This window comes from Centrocercus urophasianus, unplaced genomic scaffold (assembly GCF_019232065.1).
Source record: "Centrocercus urophasianus isolate 14NV4802_14NV808 unplaced genomic scaffold, USGS_Curo_1.0 seq_6, whole genome shotgun sequence".
Taxonomy (NCBI): domain Eukaryota; kingdom Metazoa; phylum Chordata; class Aves; order Galliformes; family Phasianidae; genus Centrocercus; species Centrocercus urophasianus.
In genome coordinates, this window is record NW_024885199.1 from 146,146 (window position 1) to 170,027 (window position 23,882).

Genomic DNA, 23,882 nt, shown 5'->3' on the forward strand with positions numbered 1-23,882 from the left:
AAGGTGATGGGAGCCTGAGAGTGATGGGGGGGATGGGGGCTCCTGGAGTGCTCAGGATGATGGGGGCCCTCTGGGTGGTGTTTGGGATGCTCAGGGTGCTGGGAGTCCCTGGGGTGTTCGTGGTGCTCGGGGTGATGGGAGCTGCTGGGACCGCTTATGGGGCAGTTGTGGGGCTGATGGCTGCTCACTCAGCTGTGGGGTGTGTGAACCTGCTGGATGCACAAAGCCCACAGGGCCTTGGGGACCAATTCATCCCCTTCTCCCCATGTTCCCTTTCTGATCAGAAAAGCCCCAGCGCTGCTGCAGAACACTGCCTGTGTTTTATGAAGTGCTAAATGCTTGGCCACTCTGCTATATGGCCCTGCCACGTGCCCGAGGAGCTGTTGTTTCACCCTTCACCCTCCAAACACAATCTCAAAATTAAAAAACCCATCCAGAGCTGGAGCAGTGCCACTGGTTTCCCTCACCAGGTCTGTGGACACCAGCAAGTCCCACCAGTGGGACACAGATGGAAACTACTGGCTTGGGTTCTCCCATCCTAACTGCTTTGTGTCACCGTTTTCATGATTTTCCTCGTGGCCCCAAAGAAATCCCTGTCTGTGCTGGCAGAGGGCCGGCCCCCAAGTGGAGATCACCATGATGAGCCTCAGAATGGCTCAAAATGAACCCAAAGTCAGGCAGGGCGCCGGTGGGTGGGTGTTGGGAATGTGCTTCCTCAGAGAGGGTGATTTGGGGAATAAAATCCCAGCAGGGTCAGCTCTGCTCTTGTCTGACATTCTTTCCACTGACCGATCCCTCCACTGGAATCCGGCCCAGAGCAGGAATAGGAGGAGGTGGGAGATGGTTTCTGACGTTCCCGGTGGAAAAAAGCCCTCAGGATTAGTTGACAAAGCCAGGGAGATGTGGTTGGAGTCCTGGGGAAGGGTGAAAACCCATCCCATTGTGCTAACCAAAAGCCCATCGCCATGCCTCAGTTTCCCCATTGGGAAGGTGGGAACCGTCCCTCTCAGGGCTGCGTTCCTCTGCTGTCCCACAGCTCTGGGGGGAGCACGGGGGGCACAGCACATATTGAGCAGCACTGGGTTCTGCGCCCCATGGTGCAGCTGCCCCCACCCTGACCACCTCACCCCATAACTGAAGGGACCAGATGACGCAGGAATGCAGGCTGGGGCTGGCAGCCCCTGTGCCACCCGTGGGCTCAAACAAAGCCCCCGTTGGGGCAGCCAGGGCAGCTCCCACCGTGCCAATCCCCCCCCCCGCTCACCCCCCTTTGGGCCATGCAGTCCTCGTGGCCGCAGCCGGACAAGTTTTGATGCGAGGCAGCAGCTTAGGGTGGGCTCAGGTTTCCTTTAGGTTTTCTATATTTATCTCTGTGATTTAATGCCAGCGCCGGGGTTTAAATGGCACCGAGCAGTTGGCGCAGGGAAACGGAGCAGCCGTCCCCGAGCCGTGCACACGTCCTCCCATGGAGCTCTTTGAGACCAACCCTTACTTTTTCCCGGAGCAGAGGTTTTACGATGGGGAAAACTTCCTGGGCTCCCGCTTGCAGAGCTATGAGGCAGCCGCATTTCCCGAGCGGCCCGAAGTGGCTCTGTGCCCCGAAAGCAGAGGGGCTTTGGAGGAGAAGGACTCAATGCTACCCGAGCACTGCCCTGGGCAATGCTTACCGTGGGCTTGCAAAATCTGCAAGCGCAAAACAGTGTCCATCGACCGGCGTCGGGCGGCCACGCTGCGGGAGAAGCGGAGGCTGAAGAAGGTGAACGAAGCCTTCGAGGCGCTGAAGCGCAGCACTCTGCTCAACCCCAACCAGAGGCTGCCCAAGGTGGAGATCCTGCGCAGCGCCATCCAGTACATCGAGCGCCTGCAGAGCCTGCTCAGCAGCCTCAACCAGCAGGAGCGCGAGCAGAGGGAGCTGCGCTACCGCCCTGCTGCACCACAACCTGCTGTGAGTGAGGGGATGGGTGGGGACGGGGGGCTGGAGCGGGGGTGGGTGGTGGTGGAGGAATGGGGTGGTGGCGCTCAGGTTGCTGTCCCTATGGGCGGGTTGCTGGGGGGCAGTGGGCTGATGGCTATTGCGTAGTGGATCGATGGTGATTGGTGGGGAGTGGGAAGGTTTAAGTCACAGAAACCATTGTAGAACCATGGGATCATAGAGTTGTGGAATGGTGGGGCCGCAGAACCGTGGAATCATGGGGTCACAGGACCATGGAAGCATGGAGACATGGAATCATGGGGTCATAGAACCAGGGAATCGTGGAACCATAGAGCCATGGAAACATAGAGCGCTGGAATCATGGGGTCACAGAGTCATGGAATCATAGAGTCACAGAGTCATGGAAACAGAGATGTGGAATCATAGGGTCACAGAGTCATGGAATCATGGGGTCATAGAACCATGGAACCATGGAATCATAGAACCATGGAAACACAGAGTCATGGAATCATGGGGTCACAGAGTCATGAAGTCATGGAGTCAAGGAATCATACAGTCATAAAATCATGGCACCATGGAATGATGGAATGATGGAACCATGGAACCGTGGGGTTCTATATAGCACAATGCAATGCATTACAATACAGTGCAACGCAATATGGTACCGTACAATACAGTGCAATGCAGTAACAAAATGCTGTAACAACAGCTATGTAATGTAACATAAAGTAATGGGAGGTAATACAACGCACCAGGCCTGGCCCCCTGGTGCATGGGGACTTGTCCCAGTGGGGAGCACCACAGGTTTCTCAGTCCAATGGCATCAAACCGGGATCCAGTCAAGAATCCTTGAGGCAGTGGCATCCTGCCCTAAGCACGCAGGGTGTGGCCAGGCTCCATCCTCCCCACCATGAGATTCTGGTGGCTGAAGCACATTTTGGGGGGATATTTTTGTCTGCTGGGGGATGGTGGCATGCGCCTCCTGGCTGCTGAGGCTTTGTATGTGGGAATGTGGAGCTGTGGATAAAGGTATGGGTGATACAGATACAGATGAGAGATGTAAATGATGTATAGCTGCAGGTGATATATAGATTGCAGATGTGTAGGTATGAATAGAGATTATGTAGATGACAGGTATAAATGATACAGATACAGATATGTACGTATAGATAGCATTGAGACAGATGTAAATTATATATAGATACAGATGCCAGATATCTACATACTAATACTGATATCAGTGGGCTTTGTAAGAGGGAGAGACTTTTCAGACCTCTTTTCAGACCTTTGCACTGAAGAACCAATTCTTTGGTACCTCCAGGCTGCTCCTCCAGCACAGCTTCACGTCCTGAGTGCAAAATCAATGATCAGGGGCAAAACCAAACTCCAAAACTCCAATCCATACGCCTTTCCAGTGTCAGTCGGAAACAATTCCAAGCATTTGTGTACTGGGGGCCTGGAGCGAGCAGTGAGCTGAGGTTTAGGGGTTCCCCAGCAGCTCCTTGGTGCCATCTTTTATTTAATGAATCAGTGAAGTGATTTTTAGTCAGTAGCTGTTTTGCCCAAGGATGCTTGTCTGTTTTTTTCCTCATAATTGCTGCCTACAGAAATACTGCATAGCAAGCAGGTGGCCATGCACCCCGAGCCCAAATTGGGTTTTTCCAGCATTCATGGAGATTAATGACGAGCCTGGCGCTGATGGATCCCCAGGACCCCAGATTTCACCATCTGCTCTGTTTCTGTGACCACGCATTGGTGCCATGCTGTGGGGATGGGGGTGTTTGGGGGCAGGCAGTGGGGTTTGGCTGGTGGAGGTGGGGCCATGGGTGGCACGTTGGTCCTTGCAGGCACCCAGTGAGTGTGGCTCCGGCAGCTCGTCCTGCAGCCCCGAGTGGAGCACACAGCTGGAGTTCAGCACCAACCCTGCAGGTAAGGAGCTCCCAACCCTCCATCCCAGGGACGTCACAGCATGGGGCTGAGCATCCCTGAGCCAAAACCCACAGCCAGTGGACAGGAGGAGCCTCGTCCTCCCCCCACCCTCATGTTGGGCGAACCCTCCAGCACTGCCTGAGCACAGCTCAGGTTTCTCCCATTGCCTGATGTGCTGGAAGCAGCCCGCAGCAGCTCCACGTCCCTGTCCCATCAAGGGTTCATATGTGTCTGCTCCATAACCCAGCTCTGCCCATTGCAGCACGGAGCACCCCTGCGGAGCTGCTTCTCCCACCCCCTAAAAGCTTCCCCAAGTTTCGCTGCCCGTTGCCATCTTTGAGGAAAGGTCTCAGCCTTCGGGACGGGTTCTGGGAGCAGATCCCCGTGTCAGTGTGGTCACACAGGGCAGGGTCATGGGGTCACCATCCCATTGCCCTCCCCCTCCTCTCTCAGATCACCTCCTGAGTGACGATGCAGCGGAGGACCGCAACCTCCACTCGCTCTCCTCCATCGTGGAGAGCATCGCCGTGGAGGACGTGGCCGTGACGTTCCCGGAGGAGCGGGTCCAAAACTGAGCTGGCACAAAGCCCCTCAGCTCTCTGAGCTCGAAACGGGGTGGGATTGAGATGCTGGAAGGATCCAGCTGCTGGAAGTCATAATTACCCCTCCAACACTGTGGACAGCAGCGCTGAAACCGCCCGAATCCTTTCCCACTCCTCTCCAAAAGCTCCCACCGGTGGAAAAAAGAAAAGGGGAGAAGTGTGATGGCGGTGGCTGGCGGCGGCCCCGGGTCCCCCAGGCTGGGGGCTTTTCTTCCTTGGGGGCCAACATTTGTGCCACAGCCAATGTGGCTGTTTCCAAGTTGCTCTTCGACCAAGGTCTCTCTCCGGCGGGCTGCCTTCGCCGGCTTTCCTGCTGACCGCTGTGTGCAGTTGCCATTTGTTTGTGTTTTCTTTTTTAATTATTATTTTTGCTAACTTATTTTGATTTTTTTTTTTTTTTTTAAATAAAGGCATTCTTGTTTGAATTGCTCACGTTTTCCTTTACCGCTGTTTCATGTCGTGCTAACCTCCCCCAACTCTTAGGCTGTGGTTTTCTTTTCCTCGTATCAGAATATCCAAGGTCTTCGGATGGACATCAGTGGATGCCTCATGCTTAAATCAGCCCTGCAGAGATCACTGAGCTCACTGGTTTGCTTCTGGGGCTCAGCACTGTGCCCCAAAAGCATTCAGGGCTTCAGGTGATGTTGACTCCGTTTTCCAAAGTTTGATTATATTTCCAATTTGGGCTCTAGAAAGAAGGCTCAAGCCAGCATTGCTTTAAAATCCTGTTTATTGGAACACACATACATCCTTTCCTGACCCGATCCAGGGTTTGGAGTCCATGCAGTACCAATAATATGACGAAAGAAGTAGGGCATTGGTAGAAAGGGTTCACCGACTCTTCAAATTAAAAAAATATTTAATACTGTATTAGGCAAATAATACACCAAAAAGACATTGTGACTGTATAGCCTCTCAGATATTGCACTTCCAGACAGCACATGATAAGTATAGGTCATTCCAGCCATCAATAAATATCACATCAGAAATAGGGGCCACACAAGGCAAACGTGGCATGAGGAGATGAAGAGATCCTACCCTACGGGGGAGAAATGGGAAGGGCTGAGAGCCTCCTGGATCACCCCTGCCTGTAGCCTGGAGGCAGGAGGGGAGAGCATCTCCTCTGCACCTGGAGGGAAGGGACGGGTCGTCCCAGGGTGCTGGGTGCCCCTGCTGTGTTTCCCTGCTCCCCAAGGTCAGGCCTGACAGCATCCAGGCCAGCAGTAAGCCAGACTGAGGCAGTCCAACCCTTCCCCACTTTGGGGCACAGCACAGCCCAAAATGCCCCGACCACCACCCAGAATGCTGCTTGCACCCACAGCAGCCCCTTCCCACTCTGCCCTGTGCAGCGTCCATCCTGGCACTGGCTTCAGCCCCTCTGTCCCACCCAAGGCAGATCCTTGGCCATCTCCCCCAACGTCAGGATTTTCACACAGAGCTGAGCCTGAACCCTCCTCGTGATGCCCGGGGCTCCGGTGAGCTGGTGTGACAGTCTATGGCATATTGGCAACATGAACCAGGCAGGAGAAAGGTTTCCAAATATTGCAGCCCACTTCTGGGGCATCTCCGCTTCTCTGATGGGCTGCACTTCCACCAGGGATGAAACAGGCACCTGGTGAGCACATCCAGAGCCTGGCTGGTGCGAGGTGGGGTGGGCAGAACAGCCACAGGCGGGAGGCACAGGGAGCCAGGGACAGCAGTGGGGCGCACAAGCAGAAGGGAGAGCAGCCTTTTCAGTCCATGGCAGTAGCACTGCGACATCTGTTGGTTCGGGCTGAGAAACAGGCACAGGCTGAGCTCTGGCCTTGTCCTGAAAGGCAGCTGGCACTTGGCCGGATGGATAGTGGGGATGTGCTGAGAAACAAGGTGGGAACGGCTCCGTGAGGACAATGGTTCATCTCCATCTGGGGACCAACGTGCCAACAAACCCACAGCTCCTGGCACTGGAAGGCATGCACTGAGGGACAGCAGCGTCCCAGGAGAACCTGCCACCCTCACTCCAATGGGACCCCTCATTTAGGATGGCATCTTGGGGACACCAGGGACCAGACAACTCATATGTATCACCCAGACCAGTGCTTGGGATGCTGAGCATCATTTCTGCGTCATCCCAGCATCCTGCGAGCTTCAGCAAGCAGCAGGCTGTTCCCCAACTGCACCCCAGTAGTGAGGCAGATCTTGATGACAGCAGGCACCCTGCCTGGGTCACACCAGCAGAGCATGCTGGTCCTCCTGCTCCCCTCTTGGTTCCCACCCAGCTCTGGTCCTCCTCGCACGTACCCAGGGCCGGGCTGGCTCCCATCACACTGATCCTCAGCACGAGTATGTCCGGACCGTGGAGGTCTCCAGCCGTGGTGACCCAGAGGCACCAACTGGAAGAGAAACAAAAAGCAGAGCATGGAATTAGTGGCTGCCCCAATTAGTCCTCAGCTTCCCACCAACGCATTTATTCGGCAGCAGTTGTGTACTAAAGCCACGTGAATCAAAGCGAGAGGCTTTGTACCTTCGGGGATGGGTCAGAAGGTTTAGGACAAGTGACATAGAGCTATCTGGTCCAGCAGGGAGCCTGCTGGGAAGGGGTGGCATACCTTCTGGGGGCATTTTCTTGGCAGGGGCGGAGGGAGGTGGCAGTGGCACCAGGCTGGTGACGCGGAAGCCGGCGGGCAGCGTCTCAGCTGAGCCACTGAGCATGTTGATGCTGTGAACGTCCCGCGGGCGGAAGCGCTTTCTCCAGGACGGGGTCCGACGGAAGGTTTTGTCATCACCCTGGGATGGAAGAGCAGGCTGTGAACCCAGCAGCAAGGACCTCCCACCCTTGTGAGATATCCTCACTGCGTTCATCTAACTGCGTGGGTGCCAGCATGACAAGAGAACACAGGCTGTGCAGAAGTGTGTGATAGGTTGGGCCAAGGATGTAGGAGAGATCTCTGGCATCCCATGAGCTGGGCTTCATTCAGCACGCCCATCTCCTCTCCACCCCGCCTGCAAAGATGTCAACACAAAAGCCCCAGTAAAAACCCAAAGGGAAGCACATAGCTGTGTACTCATCTGGAAGCACCTACTTGTCTTCATGCTCTAAAGAGAGCTCTGACCAGCTCTGCTATCGTATCTCATGCAAGAAAGCTCTATGTAGGACAGATCTAGATAAATTCCCACCTTCAGTGACTCAATGTGAACAGCTTTCTGGCTGCATAACAGGGTATCTCCAACCCACGCTTTACCAGCTGCTATGTGTCATGTCCAGAACATCTGTGCTTCTAAAAGGCTACAAAAAAAAGTAGCTGGCAAGGAAAGCTGGGTGATTCCTCCCCAAATTCAACCCACTAAGCACTAGAAGAGACTCACAAGACCCTACCTCGCTTGCTTCTATAGACAGTTTTGAATTTTAAATGATTTAGTTTTAATTTATTCCATTGTTTATGCAACTGCTAGTTGTCTTCCCAGGATAAGCTGGGAGAGGGAAGCAGTTCCGTTTCTCCTATTTCTTAAACAAGAACAGGAACCCAGCACAATTTGGGCATGGGAGAGGTTTGGTACTCACATCGTCCAGCCTCCGATCTGTGCCCAATGCAAGCAGATTGTTGAACTCCCTTTCCAACACTTGTCGAGCCTGAAAATAACATCAAATGAAACACTCTCCATCTATGGGAGCAGCTCTAAGCACAACTCCCCAACCCAGCCCAGAGAACGATGGAGAAGAAGCCCATGCACCATCAGGGTGCTCTGCTTTGAAAGGCAGAATTGAGTTGGTGGGACTGGTGGAGTCACACTGCAGCTATGTCCCATGCCAGCCATCCTCCTCCAAAATCTCCCACGGAGGCTCTCCTTACCTGTGTGTTCTGCGTGGGGATTTGCAACACGAGAGCCAGACTGTTGTGGTCAAAGTTTTCATCCAGGGCCAGGAGTGCTCCATGCACCCCGCTCTCAACAAGGTTGTTTGCGTACTCGCGGAGCCCGATGGACTGGATCCAGTGAATGACCTGGTCATTGGTCCACACCAACACATCTGCAAAAGAGCAGGAGCACGTTTCAAGGCAGCCCAGACAGTACTCTTGGTTGTGCAGTAGGCTGGGATGTGCTGCAGTCCTGGCACACAGCCCCAGGCTGAGCCTGGCACTCTCCTTCCTGGGCCAGCAGCAGTGCCGTGTAGCTCAGTGCCAGGAAAAGCTCACTTCGAGTTACCAAACTAAATGCAGAAATGACAGGCAGAAAACAACTGTGAAAATTAATGCTAAGAGGCCTGTATTGATGATGTAATTAGGGGCATTGTCAATAATGAGTTGTTAATCTAAGCACAGGAGATCTCAGGATAGCCAACAAGGAAGGGGAGCTTGATAAGCTGGGGGTGTCCTGAGTACCTGAAAGGGGCAGGAGAAGCTCACCTGATGCTGGGACAAAGCCCTTCCTGTCTTGACACCCTACCCCCCTACTCATGCCTGACTGGGGTGAGCTTAAGGGTACTTGGAGCAATCTGCTGGGGAAATACTGCAGGGACAACAGCCCTACAGGAGTGAGTGCTGCTCACAAATACTGGTTTTCATTTAGCAAGTGCTGTGTTAAGAATACGAGACAGGAGAGAGACCATTACTGGGCATCTCTTTGGAGGTTCTTGTCAGCCTTTCCAGAGCAGGATGGTGGATGTGGCTGCTGACCTTTGATTTCGTGCTGAGTCTCTTCTCGCCTCCTCTCAAGCTCTTTGCGGTCGTAGTTGAGCCTCTTCAGGCACATAATGCCATACTGTAGGCTGGTGCTGCAAGGACACGAGACATCACCCAACCTTCAGGAGGGCAGACGCCTTGCAGGGACCCCGCAGAAGGACCCACTTCCCTACTAACTCTTCATGTGCCCAAAGGATGTTTTAGTGTAGGACTGAGTCATCACAGATGAAATTCAAAGGGATGATCTTAGCTGGAAGCTGGGGAACATCCCTCCCTTTTGTGGTAATCCCCCAGTCCTTCAGTTTTATCCCGTTCTACGAGCAGGCTGTCCCAGGTTTGGCCTAGATGAGCCACCCTCCAGCACTGAGGCTGGATAAGAGGAAAATCCCTCAAAAGTCCTCATCCCCTGGTCCACACGCAGGTACTGCAGCTCAAGGACCTCCCAGAGGAGGGGACTCACCGGTGGAAACTGTCCACCATCTTCAAATGCACTCTGAGGTCTTTCTTGGTGAGGTGGTCCAGCATCCGTGCATCAACAAGACACTCCATGAAGTAGCTGCGATACTGTGGGAGGCCCAGGCTGGGCAGCCACTCATTCCCAATCCACTCGTGGTTCATGTCCCCATAGGCCAGTGTCTGTAAAAGCAAATGGAGAAGCTAGGAAAAAAAAACAGGGCTTAGGAGACCTGCAGCCAGCCCCAGGAGATCAGTGACAGCTCAGTGCTGCAGCACGGGGGTCTGCTGTCCTGAGGACTACATGGGGACTGGGGAGTTCAACCCTGGTTTGGGCTGGAGGAGCTGGAGGGAATGGTTCTGTTGGCCATGGCCCACGTTTTGCTCACAGATCAAGCACCGGGCGCAGGCTCAGCTCCAAGCAGGACTTGCCACATGCTGATGCCCCACGCTCATTCCCTGGGTGCCCCATGGTGTCCAGCTCTCCCTCCCACATCCACCCCACGTACCGCCCAATGAATGCGACACCGCAGGGACCTCACCTGTGCCCAGCTGCCTTCCTCTGTGTCCTAAGCGTGACACATGCAGCATGTCAATAGAAAGGACAGGTAAAGTCAGTACATGGCAGCATTGCACTGTGATGGTTTATGCCATGTGTGCCAAGCGTGGGACCCCCTCAGTTTGATGTGATTCTGGTGGGCTTGGGGGGCTCAGCCTTGCTAGCAGGTGTTGGGGACATCCCAGCCCTGCAGGGCCCAGGATTCATGACATCTCTGTCAAGCAAGGATGTTGGATGGGGCTTTTTTAACAGGTCTTGGGCATTAGCTGGCACAGACACTGGGGCTTAGACATCCATCATGGGAAGTATGGGCAGCTCTTGGGTCACCTCAACAGCTGGAGAGAGACACTTAAGCTTCAGCTCATGGGTCACAAACCATGACAATCTGCCAATTTTGCAGCTTGTTACCATGGGCTGGTTGCTCTCAACCTCGCAAAACCTACAAGGGAAAGTGTGGCATTGTAACAGCTGTAACTCTGAACTCTCTGTCCTGACAATAACAAAGCTCTGTGCCACCCAGACAGCAGGCATTCAGTAAAATGCCAAATCAATTCACACTGCCAACCCAAAATGCTGCCCCAGCTCTGAGATTCAGACAGAAGGTCATTAAGTTTCTGAGAGGGGAGCATGGCTACATCTCTCCAAAGGACCCAGAGCTCTTGGGAGCGTGGGCACATCTCTCTGAGGAACCTTAAGCTATCAACCAGTGATAATGACAGCAGGGGCAATATTTGGGTGTGCTATTGTCAATGGATGGTGACTTTTCTGGGTGTTGGCTGACCAGTGTGGGGCTCAGTCTCATGCATCAACTAAGATCACTCATATTTTGTCTTTCTTTCCTGTTTGACTCATAACTGACACTAGAAACCCACAGGGGCTTGACAAAAGAAAATGCATCTGATGGTTTTTAAGCCAGCTTTAGAAATTGTTGGGATATTGAAGGCTGAAAGACGGTTTCTAGACAGGTGCACGGTGCTGGCCAAGAGCTGACACATGAGACACAGCAAAGATCCCCTTCCCTGCCGGGGTTTTTAGTGCCTCAGTGCACGTCTGGAGCCCAGCTCGGTAACTGATCCGCTGCGGCAGCAGGGCGGCCAGCCTCACCGTCTTGGTAGACGTCGCCATGTTCTCCATCTCCTCGTGGGTCACCCAGACATTTCCAGAGGACTGGAAGAGAAAAGGGCAGAGTGGTCAAAGTGAGCTGCTGTAGAACCAGGGTTTAAAGGTATGGTGGACACAATGCTGGCTCAGGGTGAAGGAGGATCAGAGAAGCAGAGCCGGGGGGCATCTCGCAGCATCACTGCAGCATCCGTGCAGTTTGAGATGGCGACATCTGAGCTGTCCATAGAGCCATAGAGAGTGCAGCAAGGTCTACTGGCATTTTGTCTGCCTTTATACTTCGGTTTTATGTTCACAGAGCCTGCAGGCTTGCCTCTGACAGCTGTGACCCCAGACAGGGCCATGTGAGGGCATGCCTGGGGCTGTTCCTTTTGCTGACTGTATTTCTACAGGCGTGTCTTGCCTTACTGGGGCACCATTAACCCCTTGGGGGCTTTAGGGACCAGCACAAGATATAATCCTGCTATCAGCTCCATATCTTATCCAGGCCAAGTGGGGGATCTGCAGTTACTCTGACTTGCCCCAGGAATTTCAGACAGCCCCAAGGAAAGATTTCTATTGAAATAACTGAAAAAATGGTTCTGCTGAGCTGGCCCTGCAAACCAAACGTGCTGTTTAGGTGGGATCCTATTCCCCCAAGATCTGACAGTGCCCAAGCTTTGCTCTTCACTGGCTGCTCTGCAGCGTCAGCCTCCTGCTGACAACCTCTGTGTATGAGGATAAGAACACCCGATGGGGTCTCAAGGCAGGAAAGTGCTTCACTCTTGGTGGCAGTAAATGATCTTTGTGCCAGAGGACACGTGTCTGGTGGGCTTACTGGTCCTTGAGGCTTGTCACCCACCCACAGCCTGCACTGAACACTGGCAAGCTCTTTCTTGTTGCACTTGCCTGCAATATTGGCAGACAAGAGACCAATGAGCCACTGTGGTCCTACAAAGCCAGGAGATGGGGAAAACAGCTGTGGGGTGGAGTGCTTACCGTCCGTGAGGTGGGTGGTGCCGATGGGCTCGTGAGTGAAACCATCTCCTGGATGGCCAGGCGCAGCTTCAGGCGATGCAGAGCATTGCTGATGCCGATCTCCCTCTGGATCTCAGTGTCAGACAATGCTGACATGATGGCTCCACTCTTCACGTTGGCTCGGCAAGCAGCAACGTACCAGGCTGGCATCCCCACCCAGAGCTGTTGAGACAGGGCAAAGTTGGGGACCCACCCTGGCAGGGTAGAGGACACCCTGTCTGCAGCTCCACATCAAAGCTGCGTACCCATGTTGGGCTCCTTTTCTGTTTGGACCTTGCACAGATTGCCTGTGGGCAGAGCAGCTTCCCTACATCTATCTCATAGAGCATAGGGAAAGTACACTCCCTGAGTCTTTCAACTCAAGAGCTTGAGGAAACCCCAAAGCACAACCCCGCAGACATGAGAGGGACTTGGGGATCTGCTCGGATCCCCCAGCTCCACTCACTTGGATCTACAGATGCTCCATTGCCACCTCCCTTCTCAGCTGGGGAGCATAGAAAATATCTCCATGCTTTGGGAAGAGGTTCTGAGTTGCTGAACATGGGTTGTTTTGCAGCTACCACCCACAAGCATGGAACAAAATGGGACTGTGGAGTCCTGCCAGGGGAGCACACTGCACACTGTGTGTGGGGACAATGTGTGGGCATGCTCTGCCTTACCTCCAGCCAGGACACAACAGTGGGGCCATCCCAGTGAGCAAAAGGCAATCCCTTCCTCCGAGCTTCTTCCAGAAGTTCATGCCTGGAGCAAAGAGAAGCAGAAGAGTGACTTATTGGGAGCCTGAGGGGAAGAAAGTAACTCGCAAATGGGAAGAGGCTATCAGAAGCAAAAACCAGCTGGAAACAAAGCAATTAAGGAGCTAACATGGCTCAAGAGGGGGCGAAGACAAGAAGTCTTCTCAGCCCTGTGTCACAGCTTAGCAGCCAGCGCCATTTTCTTTCTGTGGCAGAGGAGGTTCACTCACTTCTTCCGCAGGCGCCGATCTTTTTCAGCCTGAGCACCCAGCTTGCCGAGTCCCAGAGGGTCCTGAATGCCCACTTCTGTGTCGGTCAGCAGCACTGTTGGGCAAGCAAGATACTCCCAGGTCACCATGATGTCTGCCATGGCACTGCATGGATCCTTGCACTGAGGTTTTGGGCATGCACAATTACAGTACAAGAGGTGATGGTCTCCATTTCCAACCCATCCCCAGAGCATCCCTTGTCACACTGGAGCCCACAGGGATGCCTGCCTGCCAGCTTTCCCATTTCAAAATGCTCAACATTGATGCAGTAAAGGATTCATGAGTGGAAAAGCAGCTCCCACCACAGGGCTGAGCAACATCAGGGAGGTGCCATGGGAGGGAAACAGATCTGAGAACATTAGGGATAAGATAGAGGGATGGGGGATTGCTATCTCTTGGAGAGCATTAGCACTGGTACAACGCTCAGGTCAGAAAGGTCCACGGGGCAGAAAGGACCAGGGCCTGCCCCAGGATGCCCAGAGCTGGTGGCCTCGATGTCCCCAGGCCAACCGACTGTCCCTGCTCCTCTGCCTGTAACCCCAACAACTACTCCAAAGCCAGAGAGGGCCAGAAGGTGTGAGGAGAGCCTGACCCAAGAGAACGCCCGCCCGGCATGCACAGGAATGGGGCTGCTCACAGACCCTGCCCTGTGGCTCCTTCTCTGCTCAGCTGAATCAAGCGGCCCTTCTCTTTTTTCCCGAACAAACGCCCGATGGAGGATTTGATCCCCTTCCTCTTGGAGCCCTTGTGCAAGGAGTCCTGGCTGCTGTTGCTGCTGGGGTTACTGGCCTGTTCCTCCAGCGAGCTGGGGATGGGGGGAGAGGAACAGCAAAGCCTTAGGTTATTCCCGAGCAGCACAAGAGTCGTGGTAAACCCCAGCCCATCTCCACGCCATGGACTGAGATGCAGCAGGTGCTCCACGTACCTCTTCCCATCCTCCTGACTCAGTGCGGGGTGGCCCAGCTTTTCCAGCCGCAACGTCCTGGGGGAGGATGGGGGAGAAGTCTCGCATTTGATGGTGGTTTTATCCTCTCGACTTTCATCCCGAGCTGCAGGTGACTAAACAAGCACAGGAGCCGTGAGGTTGGATGGCCAAAGCCCAGCTTTGTCCTTGTCCTGCTGCCTGCCCCGGAGCCCCTCACTCTTGTTCCATGGAGGCACGGCCAAAAGAGCCTGCAGTGTCCTGCAGTGCTCCAGTGGTGGCTCGAGTTGCACAGGCAGATGGGGAGGATTCAGCCACAGGGCCAAGATCCTGGGAATATGGGGAATGAGGAGGAGAGAGGATGCAGCTCCATGGCCCAGATCAAGGTGTAGGGACAGACGCTGCTGCCACAGCAGAAAGCTCTGAGAAAGACAGATGGGAATGTCCCAAATACACCCTGTCCCCAAAAGGGATGCTCAGTGTTTGAGGACCCAGTGGCTGTCTGACCCTCCCCGTGTCCTGCAGAACTTCAGGCTGCCAGCTGGACCATCTCCAAGCACCTTATGGGATCCTCCTGCTGAATCCCTGGGGTCCCCAGCTCCACCCCACACCTGGTGCACCCTGACCTGGTGTGGGCAAAGCCAGGAGCAGGCTGGAAAAGGGGCTTGGACAAAAAACAGCAGAGTGGGAGCCACTCACAAGCAGTTTCCTCCGGTGCTTCCTCAAGTCGCTGGGCTGATTGCAAGGGAGAAAGCAAGAGAGACACAGAAAGGGTGGCAGTTAATGGAGAAACCCCTCAGCAAACGCAGGCATCCTGTTCCACACCGCTCAGCTGTATGGACACTGGGATGCTGCTTCCACCCTGAGCAGCCACATGCACACCCCATGCCCACGCTCCCCCCTGCCCCACCAGCCTCCTCACCAGCGTCATGATCCCCATGCGGTCCAGGTCCTGAGCAGCACTGCGGGATGTCAGCTTCGGGGTGGAGCGGCCGCTGAGAGGTGGGGATGAGCTGGCCAAGGACAGGGCTGTCAGCGAGGTGGGGATGGAGGCTCTTTTGCAGAGCTGGGTGAGGTTGAGGCCTTCCATGCTGCCGCTGGTCACACGGGTCTCCAGCTCCTCTGCACGGAGCTCGGTGGATTCCTTCTCCTCTTGGATCATCCTGCAGGAACAGTGGGCTCAGGGCTCCTGGATCCACACCATTGTGGGGTGGTCCCCAGCCTTCTGGCACCTCCCAGCCATGGGACTTACTGGCACTATGGAAAGGCAGTCTGGGTGCTGTGACTAGAGCCCCTGATCCCTAGGAATGGCAGTAAGAGCCACCGAAATCCACATGAATCAAGGCTGAGGGATGTCCCATTTCTTTCTTTTTTTTAAACAGTGATCTTTTGTGTGAACTGGCTATGATGTCACCAAAGGACAGAAAGAACCAATCCCTGTGGATAGATACCCCGGAGCCATTTCCCTGGCTAAAGCTGGAGCAAGACATCGATTTTAGGGCACCAAATCCTCCTCCCCACTCTGAAGCCATTTTATGTCAAAACAGCTGTCGGTTTGGGCTGTGACCTCTACCTGATCTCCTCGTTGATGGCATCCAGCTGCTCCTGGAGCATCATGGCCAAGGTCTGGGCATCTGAGTGCCCACCAGGGGAGAGCACATCCATGGAGCTGAAGAGCGTCTCGCGGTCATCTTCATCCACATCAGAGATCTCAGGATCGCTGTCAAAGGCGTGAGGCCCCGTGGCCAAAACGCTGCCTGCCTGGGTCTGCTCCCAGTCCTGGGGGAACAAGATCCTCTGGTCATACATGGCACCTCCACGACCCCGAATGCCAAACTGGAGGTCTCCAAGCAACGCTCAACCACAGTACAACCCCAGGGGGAAAGCAATCTTGTCATGTTACTTCCGTTCACTTGCCAGGTGAAGGAAATTCCCCCATGTCTCCAGGTCAGGGAGATGGGAGACCAACGTGCAGGGAGACCTCAGTTCTGACCCCAATCCTGGTCCTGTGCTGGCAGGAGGGTGGGTTACCTTTGCTGGCTCCTCTCTCCGGGTGGCGAATCGGCCCTTCTGGGTCCGAGGCAGGGCTGGGGCTGCTCCAAAGGGCTCAGCAGGGGCATGGACCACAGCACCCAGAGGGAAGCGCAGGTCTGTGGCACTGCCCATGTGGGACCTGTGAAGAGAGTTCCATTATGGACATTGCCCATGCAAGGATGCTTCTGTCACTTGGCTGCTTTCAACATAGCCCTCAGGATAGAGGAGGGGGACAGGGCCACTCTGGAATGACCAGCCCAGCAATACCTCTCTCTGCTGCAAAATCAGGCTCCAGAAGTGTTCCATTTTCCCAGTCCCAACCCTGTAGGAAGCACAGCCCCAGGCCCTGCCCCACTGCTACCCCCCCTTTTGCTGTGGTACCCACTGAATATCCATACTGTTTTGGCCTGCACTGCCCAGCAACCTCCCAACATGTCTGGAGTCCCCTTGTGTGTGACCTCATCTCCACAATGGCAGTTAGACGAGCAGTGCTTCTTTGTATGTTTGCTTCAATACTTCCAAAAGAAAAACCCTGATGAATAAAATCCCATTTGAAACAGATCTTCCAGGTGCAAGGACATGAGCATCACTTGGGACTTCCCACCAGAAACCATGTGGGACTTCTTTATCCTCCTCCTCCAAGCTCGTGCTGGTGATCGGGTACAGAGCAATGCATCAGCTGCAGTGGGACATGAGGCCAATTACTGCCACTTGTGGGACCCTGTGCACACCTCCACATCACCTGCTCACCCCTCCTCACCCTAAAGACCATCCACGTGGCTGAGCAAAGCATCCCAGAGCACAGGGTTGTTCCTCCCTATACACACTGCAATAGGAGGCACAAGGTTTGGGCTTGCTTTAGGAGGACAAAAGCATTTGCCCAGAGCAATCAGCAGATTTTCCACTAGGGTGGGTTTGGTTTCCATCAGAGGGCCATATGTAGGCTCCCCACCCCCAGCAAAATCACCAACATGAGCAGCTCAGCTCGGCATCAGCTCAGTGTTTGCAGACGAAGGCACAGCCCAAGTTTCAAGAGGATTTAAGCTGTGGAGCTGCTGACAAGCTGCTCCCAAGCTAAAAACAGATAAAGGCGCCTTAGACAAAAGCTGACATTTCAACTGGGGGATTATTCTAGCCTCTGTAACTCAAGCTTTCTGCTAAACTGCCCTTCAAGAAATGAAAAACTAATAAGTGAGCAATGCCCTCGTTGCTCTTACAGACCCATACAAGGAGCTCCCATGTATGCTCCAGGCGCTCCTCCAGCACTCTGCTGTCCTTCATCCTCACACGTTCTTCCTCACTCTCCCTGCTGCTTCTTTCCAGTGCTGAAATGTGTCCTCCACGCACTGTTGCCTCTGCTGCAGCAGATTTGAGGTTTGCTGCACCAGCTCCCATCATTTGAATATCAGAGGCTGAGATCTGATGAACTCACCTCACATCTTGCAGCACCGGGCTGGGGCCCCCCTACCTCCCTCTGCTGACTTTAAATGAAAGTGTGGCAGAGCAGAGGGCTAAATGGGGGTCTGCACTGATGGTCACCATGGCAAGACAGCTTCCTCCTTCCCAGTTCATCCCCCACACACTGAGGGAGAAAAGCATTTGGTGAAGACCCTGCTGTCATGGGAGACTTCTGCAGGACTGAAAATGAATCCCAGTGAAGAAAATGGTGCATGATCCATGGCAGTTTGAGCTGGGCAGTGAGAACAGGACCTTGATAAAGCCACACTGGGGTGACACAGCTGAGAGCAAGGTAACACAAACTCCGAGTCCTTTGTGCAGAAAAAGAAATATATGTCCAGTGGGATTTTTTTTTGCCATCAGAAGAGCAAATTTGAGGTCATTCAGTTAGGCTGGGTTGTTCTCCACAGTTTGTTTCTCAGCCCAGGACAGATCTGCTGCGATGCACCACCGCGCAGCTCTGCATCAAGGCTTGCTGGCACAGAAATAACCAATGCCAACAGCATTTGGGGGCCCTAAAAGAAAAGTTCCCCAAACCCATCACAGTGGGGTGTGTGTCAGAAAGCAGGGTTTCAGCAGAAGCCTCTCACCTTGTATGCACGCTCTCCACAAATGTCCCACTTCTGGTCTTGAGCTGATCAACCTCCAGCCGCAGTTTGTCGATCTCATCTGACAACCTCCTCTGTTTGGGGCAAAACAGATGGGCACAGGGGTTGGTTTTGCACTGAAGAGCAGCCAAGTTTGGGGCAAACCACATCCGCAGCTATTTCCAGGTTTTCCCTCTAAAAATCCCCATCCCATCTTCAAAGTACCTTTGGTACACCAGTAAAGAAACAGCTCATGCAGGCGACAGTGAATGGTGATGCTGGGGCAATGCTGCGAAGGGAAGGAGTGATCACAGACACATGCGTGCTCGAAGCGATGCTGGCTTGCAAGATGAAGAACTGGTCCCACTAAGATGCTCTGGCTTTGCTCCAGGCTGCATGTGCACATTTACCGTGGGAAACAGTCAGCAGCAAGGGATTTACCAGCCAAATTGGTGCTGGGCTCATCCCTCCTGCTGCCAGCACCAGGGAGGGGAAACTGTGCCTGTACTATGTGACCAGGCTGTCCTGTGGGAGATGCTGGGGAAGCTGCAGGTGGGCAGAAAGGCAAAGGGATGGAATCCTCCAAGCACAGCAGGATCCAGTCCCATGGGCAAATGGGCTGAACTGGGGGGGGCAACATGCAGGCTGCATCATGCGGGTCACTGCCTCTGAGAGCAGGAGTGGTTGGGGAGCACAAGCAGAGCCCTCTAACTCTTCTTGCAGGCAGGGAGCATCTGGGAGAGCAAAAGCTGCCAGCGAGGGGGAAAGCAGCTCCCCAGCCTTGCCAGCCATGCATGAGATACGGGGCACATCCCAAAAGCTCCTGCTGCTGCAAAAGATGCAACCTTCCAGCTTCAGACTCATCTCGCAGACCCTACAGAGATGCTTTATTTGAGAGCGGGGAAGGTGTGAAGACCTGCGGGGATTTCTGCAAGCTGGGCATGGAGCTGGGCATGGATCTCCCCACCAACAGAAAGAGGGGGCTGGGGCTGCCTTGAGGGTGAAGGGAATGTGGCTGCCCCAGCAGCACTGTCACTTGCAGCCAGGCTGCACCAAAAGCACAGGGGCAAACCCTCCTCTAGAAATGAGGACGAAGCCACCACGACCTCACTGCTGTCCTCGGTGGGGGGATGGATGAGCGTGATAGAAATACAGAGATGGGACTGAACATGCCTGTTAGGGAACTGAACCGGGGGTCTCCAGGGAGGTGGGTGGCAGCTTCCATCCACTGCGTGGGTGAGCTTATGGCCTCCTGCTGCTGGGTGCTTTGGGATCCCAGCTCCTCCGAAACTAGAGTGTTTTAGGTGGCACGACTGCCACTAGTCAGGGGTTAGGAGTGAGAAAGCGCAGTCACTAGGGCAGGCTCCCTGCAGCAGCATTTACCTTGTCGTGCTGGTGTTCCTCTATCTGCTTTTGGGTATTTTCCAGCTCTTGTAACAATGTGTTCTTTGAAAAATGAAACAAAAGAAAAGGGAATAAAAACAGGAAAGAAGAAAAGACATCATTTAGGAAATGGCTGTGTGGGGATGGCCAGCGTGGAATCATTACATGGAGGGTGGGCTGGGCATCTAGCAGAAGGGACAATGACGGTTCCCAAACTGTTCCTCATCTACTTGCCCACGAACCAGTCCTCTCTGCAAACCTCCTGCTCCTCAAGCAGGGCTGCCAGGCCCAGCTTTGTCTCACACTGGACAATTAAGCAGCAATTAAGACATTTGATGGCTAGGGCTTGCAGATTAGGAAGTTTGTCTCAGAGGAGATCAACGCCTCCCGCAGCTGACCTAAAAAATGGCTCCAGCATCTGCACTAGAGAAGTGGCAAGGAGGAAGCAGAGATTGCAACTGCCTGACCTTTTTGGGAGGCCAAATAGCAGCATTTTTGCCCAGGGATGACCTTGAGAAACATTCTGTGTGTGTCAGCGATGGCAGCAGGCTGGGGAACCCACAGTGCCCCTCCATAAGGTGCCACCACCCTGGTCTTTGTTGTTTGCTGAGAGAAGAATTTGAATTTGGTCCTGTGTGTTCCTGTTCTTTATCCAGAGACATCTGCTGAATGGCTGGACTTGCTGGCACAGCCAGGTCTGGTTGGGGACAGGAGGTGCAGAGCAGCAGAGAGATAGATCTGTGCCTGGAGGCATTAGCAAGGAGGTGCATCTCCTCTTTGGTCTGATCTGGGGGACCAGAGAGTCTGTTCCCTGCAGGAGCCCAAACAGAGATGAATTACCATGTGCTAATCTCTCGTTGATGTTTCAAAGTTTATCCCTGCTCTGGGTCACCCACTTTCCCAGCTAATTGCATTCATGCAGTTGAAAGGAAAGCCTGGCTTCCTGAGTGAGCAGGATGGGAGCTGGGATGCTGCTCACAGACACTTGGGGAAGGCAGATTGGTCTGGCAGCAGGGCCTGGTGAAAAGGGAGGTTTCAAAGCAGCACGTGGAGGGCTAGGGGATGAATGCTGCATTTTTTCCTGCAAAATGCAGTAGGGTTTCATTCTGACAGCTGGGTACAGGCTGCAGTTGAGGCTGCGCCAATGCAGACACAGAGAAGCAAGGGAATGGAGCAGGGTGAATCCTGCTGCTGTCAGAAGTGGAGGCGGTGGGGAGTGGATTCTGGTAGGCGAGGGCTGGCTGGAGATGAGGGCAGGATGCTGAGCATGCTTCCCTGCAATCCCACCAGCCCTGGCACCTGGCTGACAACCTGCATGGGATCGATTCCCCATCCCTGCATGGGTGCTTCCAAACTCCTGTGCTGCAGCTGGCAGAGGCTCCGTGCTGTAGGGGCTGCAGACCTTGCAGCCCTCCAAGGACCCCTTACTCTTAGCCACTACCTTTTCCTCCAAGGCTGCCATCCTCTCCTTGAGGTGCAGCTGCAGCCGCTCGTTGGATTCGCTCAGCAGCCGATCCACAGTGTCTGAGAGCCGCTTGTTGTGCTCCTCGTTCATCTTCTCCCTTTGACGAGCCTGCAGCAGCAAACAGCAACCAGTCACCCCAGATCCAGTGGATTTGCTCCTCCTGCTATGAGGAGCTCAGTGACCTCCCATCTGCTCCTGCTGTTGGTGTCACAGATGACCCAGGGGACGAATCTACCATTTACAGCACAGATGGAATCCCCTGTTGGTTCTCTGCTGGTCTCTGCTATTTCAGGGCCACGGATGAGAGGACAGTGTTTGACTTCCCACAAGCTCGACCTGTGCACCCCCCAGAGCCAGTCACAACATGGTGACACTTTCCAGACTCCAGTGGATCCTCTGGATTTGCAGAAGTTTCTCCAAATCTCTACTCTTGGAGAAAGCAACCAGAGACTTCCCCAGCATGACCAAGACCTGGGGCACATGCTGCAATGGCAGCTGAGTGACCCAAGAAACATGCATGGCAGCCTCCCTCAGCTGCCTGCTGAGGAACACAGCAAGACTGTGCATCCCGTGACACACTGGCTGCATGTTTAGGGCTGTCCCATGTTTGGGGTCTTGGCTTGATGTTTTGTTTGGGCAGCATATAGAGTAGCAGGCACCACACAGGATGGAAGGTATGATGCCAGGACAGGAATGTGGAACACTAACAGCAAGAAATGAATACCTAGGAGAGAGGGAAATCACAGCGGGCTGGTGTAAGCTCCTAGGTGAGGAGACATTCTGGGCAGGAAAATATTAACCAGGTCCTTCACCTCACTCTGTTTTGGAGACAGCAGTGAGCCAGCCCTTTACACTGTCTCCAGGAACCCAGCTGCCATGGCAAGGGAGAACTGAGGCAAGATCAGGACCTGCAATGACTCCTCCATCCAGGCTGAGCAGCACTTACCCTGGCTAGCTCCTGGTTCTTCTCCTCCAGCTGGCTCTCCAGCTGCCGCAGGTGCTCCTCGATGCTCCCATGCCTCTCTTCTGCCTGGGAAAAGCAGAGCAGCCCTCTCAGATGGCGTTTCCCAAAACCAAAGAAGCCCTCCTGCATCCCTCCTTCCATCCCTGCATTTGCATCCTTTCCTTAGATGTGGCACTCCCTTCTGCCGCCTGCATCCCCAACATGGCTTGCTGTGCTGTGAGCTTTGAAATGACTGCTAGCAAGGGGACTGGAGATGGGGATACTCCAAAAGCAAATTGGCACTCATCCCAGCACTCTGAAATGTCAGAGTTGGCCATATCCACGACTTCCTCTATGCCTGTACACTCCCAGATCTAGCCTGGTTCCCTCTTCCTCCTCTTTGTTTCAAAGTGGCCCCAGAAACAAATGAAGATCACCCTGACCAAGCAGTGTCATCACCTTGGGGAGAGGAGCTGAAGGAAAGGAGCAAACCCTGCAAGTGCAGGACTCATCAGGAGTCTTAAAAGCTGAGTACTGTCCCTGCAACCATAGGGAAGGCAGAGGGCAGCAAAGCACAAAGGCTGGGACTGATAGCAGGGCGCCCTGAGCCCACCAGGGGCTGTTGCTAAAGGTGGGCCATCAGACCTGCCTCACCCCCAGTTCCTGCACTGTCCACTGGCCCCTCTGTCTCCCAGCAACCCCCAGCACCCCACACACTTGCCTTGGTGAGTGCAGCGATGCGCTGGGCCAGCTCTGCTTCCACCTCAGGCAGAGTCTCTGCTTTCCTCATTGTCTGCTGCAGTTTCTGCTCCGCCAGCTCCAGCAGCTCCTGCAGGTGCCGGGCTTTCTCCTCACACTGTGTGACACATCACGATGTACCACGAGGCACCTGCATCGTGACCCCAGCCTCATTTCTCCCTCCCACGTCCCTGGGGTAGAGGGGGGCCTCTGGGTCCTGGTTCAATACCTGGCGGTGCAGGGACTCCTTGTTGGCCAGCTCGCTTTCCAGCTTGTCGTTGAGGTCGTGGATGGAGGTGGCTTCTCGCTGGGCTGCCAGGTAGCGTTTCTCCAGTGTGGTGATCCTCTCCTCCATGTCCTCCTTCTGAGCCAGAGCCTGAGGAAGTGATGGGACTGTCACGTCCTGATCCGTGGCCACCAATCTGGGAACAACTGGGCCACACAGCTCCTCTGAGCCTGGGACACCCCAAGTCCAAGGATGCAATAAAACCCCTGCTGCACACAAAGATGAGTAGGAGAGGGATGAAGGGAGAGTCACAGGGAAATGTTCTGATGTGGACACAGCTCACTGCCCTGGGTCTGCAGCACACCTGCTTATCACAGTGCCTGCTATAACATCATGGAGCTCCTGATGATCTCAGGAACAACCCCCAAAAGCAAAGTCCTCCTCTGGAAGCTCCTTTGGACCTTCACCTTCCTCTCTATGTGTACAATCCCTTCCCAGTCTAAAACAGCTGTGAACGTCTCTGCAACTGCAATGGGCATTGCAGTGCAAGGGGGCAGGGTCTCACCTCTCGGAGGTCCCTCTGGTATTTGCTGCTCATCTCTTCAGATTTGATCAGATCCTTCCTGGCAGTGCCCAGATCCTCCTCCAGCTCAGCAACACTGGCAGCCAATGCAGAGATGTGCTCCTTGGCCTGGACCACTTCAAAATTCTGCTTCTCCAGGAGCTCCTGTAGCTCCACCACTCTCCCTGCCTCGTCATCTGGGTGGACAGAGCCATTGGAGAGCCTCTGCAAAGCAGCAGAGAGGAATGAGGATGCCTGGCTGCCCCAGAGCATGGGCTGACACAGCCTGTG

The 23,882-nt window shown here is 54.2% G+C and overlaps 2 protein-coding genes across 4 annotated transcripts in view; one reads left to right on the forward strand and one right to left on the reverse strand.

The window, feature by feature from the left end:
- The first annotated feature begins 1,465 nt into the window (after nucleotides 1–1,465).
- Nucleotides 1,466–4,437, forward strand: MYOG (myogenin). The gene is made up of 3 exons (XM_042836410.1): nucleotides 1,466–1,945; nucleotides 3,781–3,862; nucleotides 4,316–4,437. Exons 1-3 carry the CDS (start codon nucleotides 1,466–1,468, stop codon nucleotides 4,435–4,437), a joined length of 684 nt encoding a protein of 227 aa, XP_042692344.1.
- A 739-nt stretch (nucleotides 4,438–5,176) lies between these two features.
- The window catches only part of PPFIA4 (PTPRF interacting protein alpha 4), a 43,018-nt gene continuing 24,312 nt past the window's right edge, over nucleotides 5,177–23,882 (reverse strand). For 2 of the 3 annotated variants that reach the window (XM_042836414.1, XM_042836411.1), the window contains 25 exons: nucleotides 23,595–23,816; nucleotides 23,033–23,179; nucleotides 22,787–22,921; nucleotides 22,069–22,152; nucleotides 21,099–21,230; nucleotides 19,658–19,720; nucleotides 18,278–18,369; nucleotides 16,227–16,368; nucleotides 15,769–15,974; nucleotides 15,118–15,358; nucleotides 14,895–14,930; nucleotides 14,199–14,332; nucleotides 13,915–14,078; nucleotides 13,235–13,328; nucleotides 12,930–13,011; nucleotides 12,232–12,432; nucleotides 11,239–11,301; nucleotides 10,118–10,144; nucleotides 9,583–9,758; nucleotides 9,117–9,214; nucleotides 8,295–8,470; nucleotides 8,006–8,074; nucleotides 7,053–7,230; nucleotides 6,745–6,836; nucleotides 5,177–6,318 (listed from right to left, as the gene is read on the reverse strand). In XM_042836414.1, coding sequence (XP_042692348.1) covers nucleotides 6,778–6,836; nucleotides 7,053–7,230; nucleotides 8,006–8,074; nucleotides 8,295–8,470; nucleotides 9,117–9,214; nucleotides 9,583–9,758; nucleotides 10,118–10,144; nucleotides 11,239–11,301; nucleotides 12,232–12,432; nucleotides 12,930–13,011; nucleotides 13,235–13,328; nucleotides 13,915–14,078; nucleotides 14,199–14,332; nucleotides 14,895–14,930; nucleotides 15,118–15,358; nucleotides 15,769–15,974; nucleotides 16,227–16,368; nucleotides 18,278–18,369; nucleotides 19,658–19,720; nucleotides 21,099–21,230; nucleotides 22,069–22,152; nucleotides 22,787–22,921; nucleotides 23,033–23,179; nucleotides 23,595–23,816 — 3,021 coding nt within the window. In that variant the 3' untranslated portion in view covers nucleotides 5,177–6,318; nucleotides 6,745–6,777. The remainder of the gene's footprint in view (nucleotides 6,319–6,744; nucleotides 6,837–7,052; nucleotides 7,231–8,005; nucleotides 8,075–8,294; nucleotides 8,471–9,116; nucleotides 9,215–9,582; nucleotides 9,759–10,117; nucleotides 10,145–11,238; nucleotides 11,302–12,231; nucleotides 12,433–12,929; nucleotides 13,012–13,234; nucleotides 13,329–13,914; nucleotides 14,079–14,198; nucleotides 14,333–14,894; nucleotides 14,931–15,117; nucleotides 15,359–15,768; nucleotides 15,975–16,226; nucleotides 16,369–18,277; nucleotides 18,370–19,657; nucleotides 19,721–21,098; nucleotides 21,231–22,068; nucleotides 22,153–22,786; nucleotides 22,922–23,032; nucleotides 23,180–23,594; nucleotides 23,817–23,882) is intronic. The other variant, XM_042836413.1, reaches the window with a different exon arrangement.

Coding starts and splice junctions, on each gene's coding strand:
- MYOG (XM_042836410.1), top strand. CDS start 1,466: ATGGAGCTCTTTGAGACCAACCCTTACTTTTTCCCGGAGCAGAGGTTT. Junction 1,946..3,780: donor CTGCTGCACCACAACCTGCT/GTGAGTGAGGGG, acceptor TGGTCCTTGCAG/GCACCCAGTGAGTGTGGCTC. Junction 3,863..4,315: donor GTTCAGCACCAACCCTGCAG/GTAAGGAGCTCC, acceptor CTCCTCTCTCAG/ATCACCTCCTGAGTGACGAT.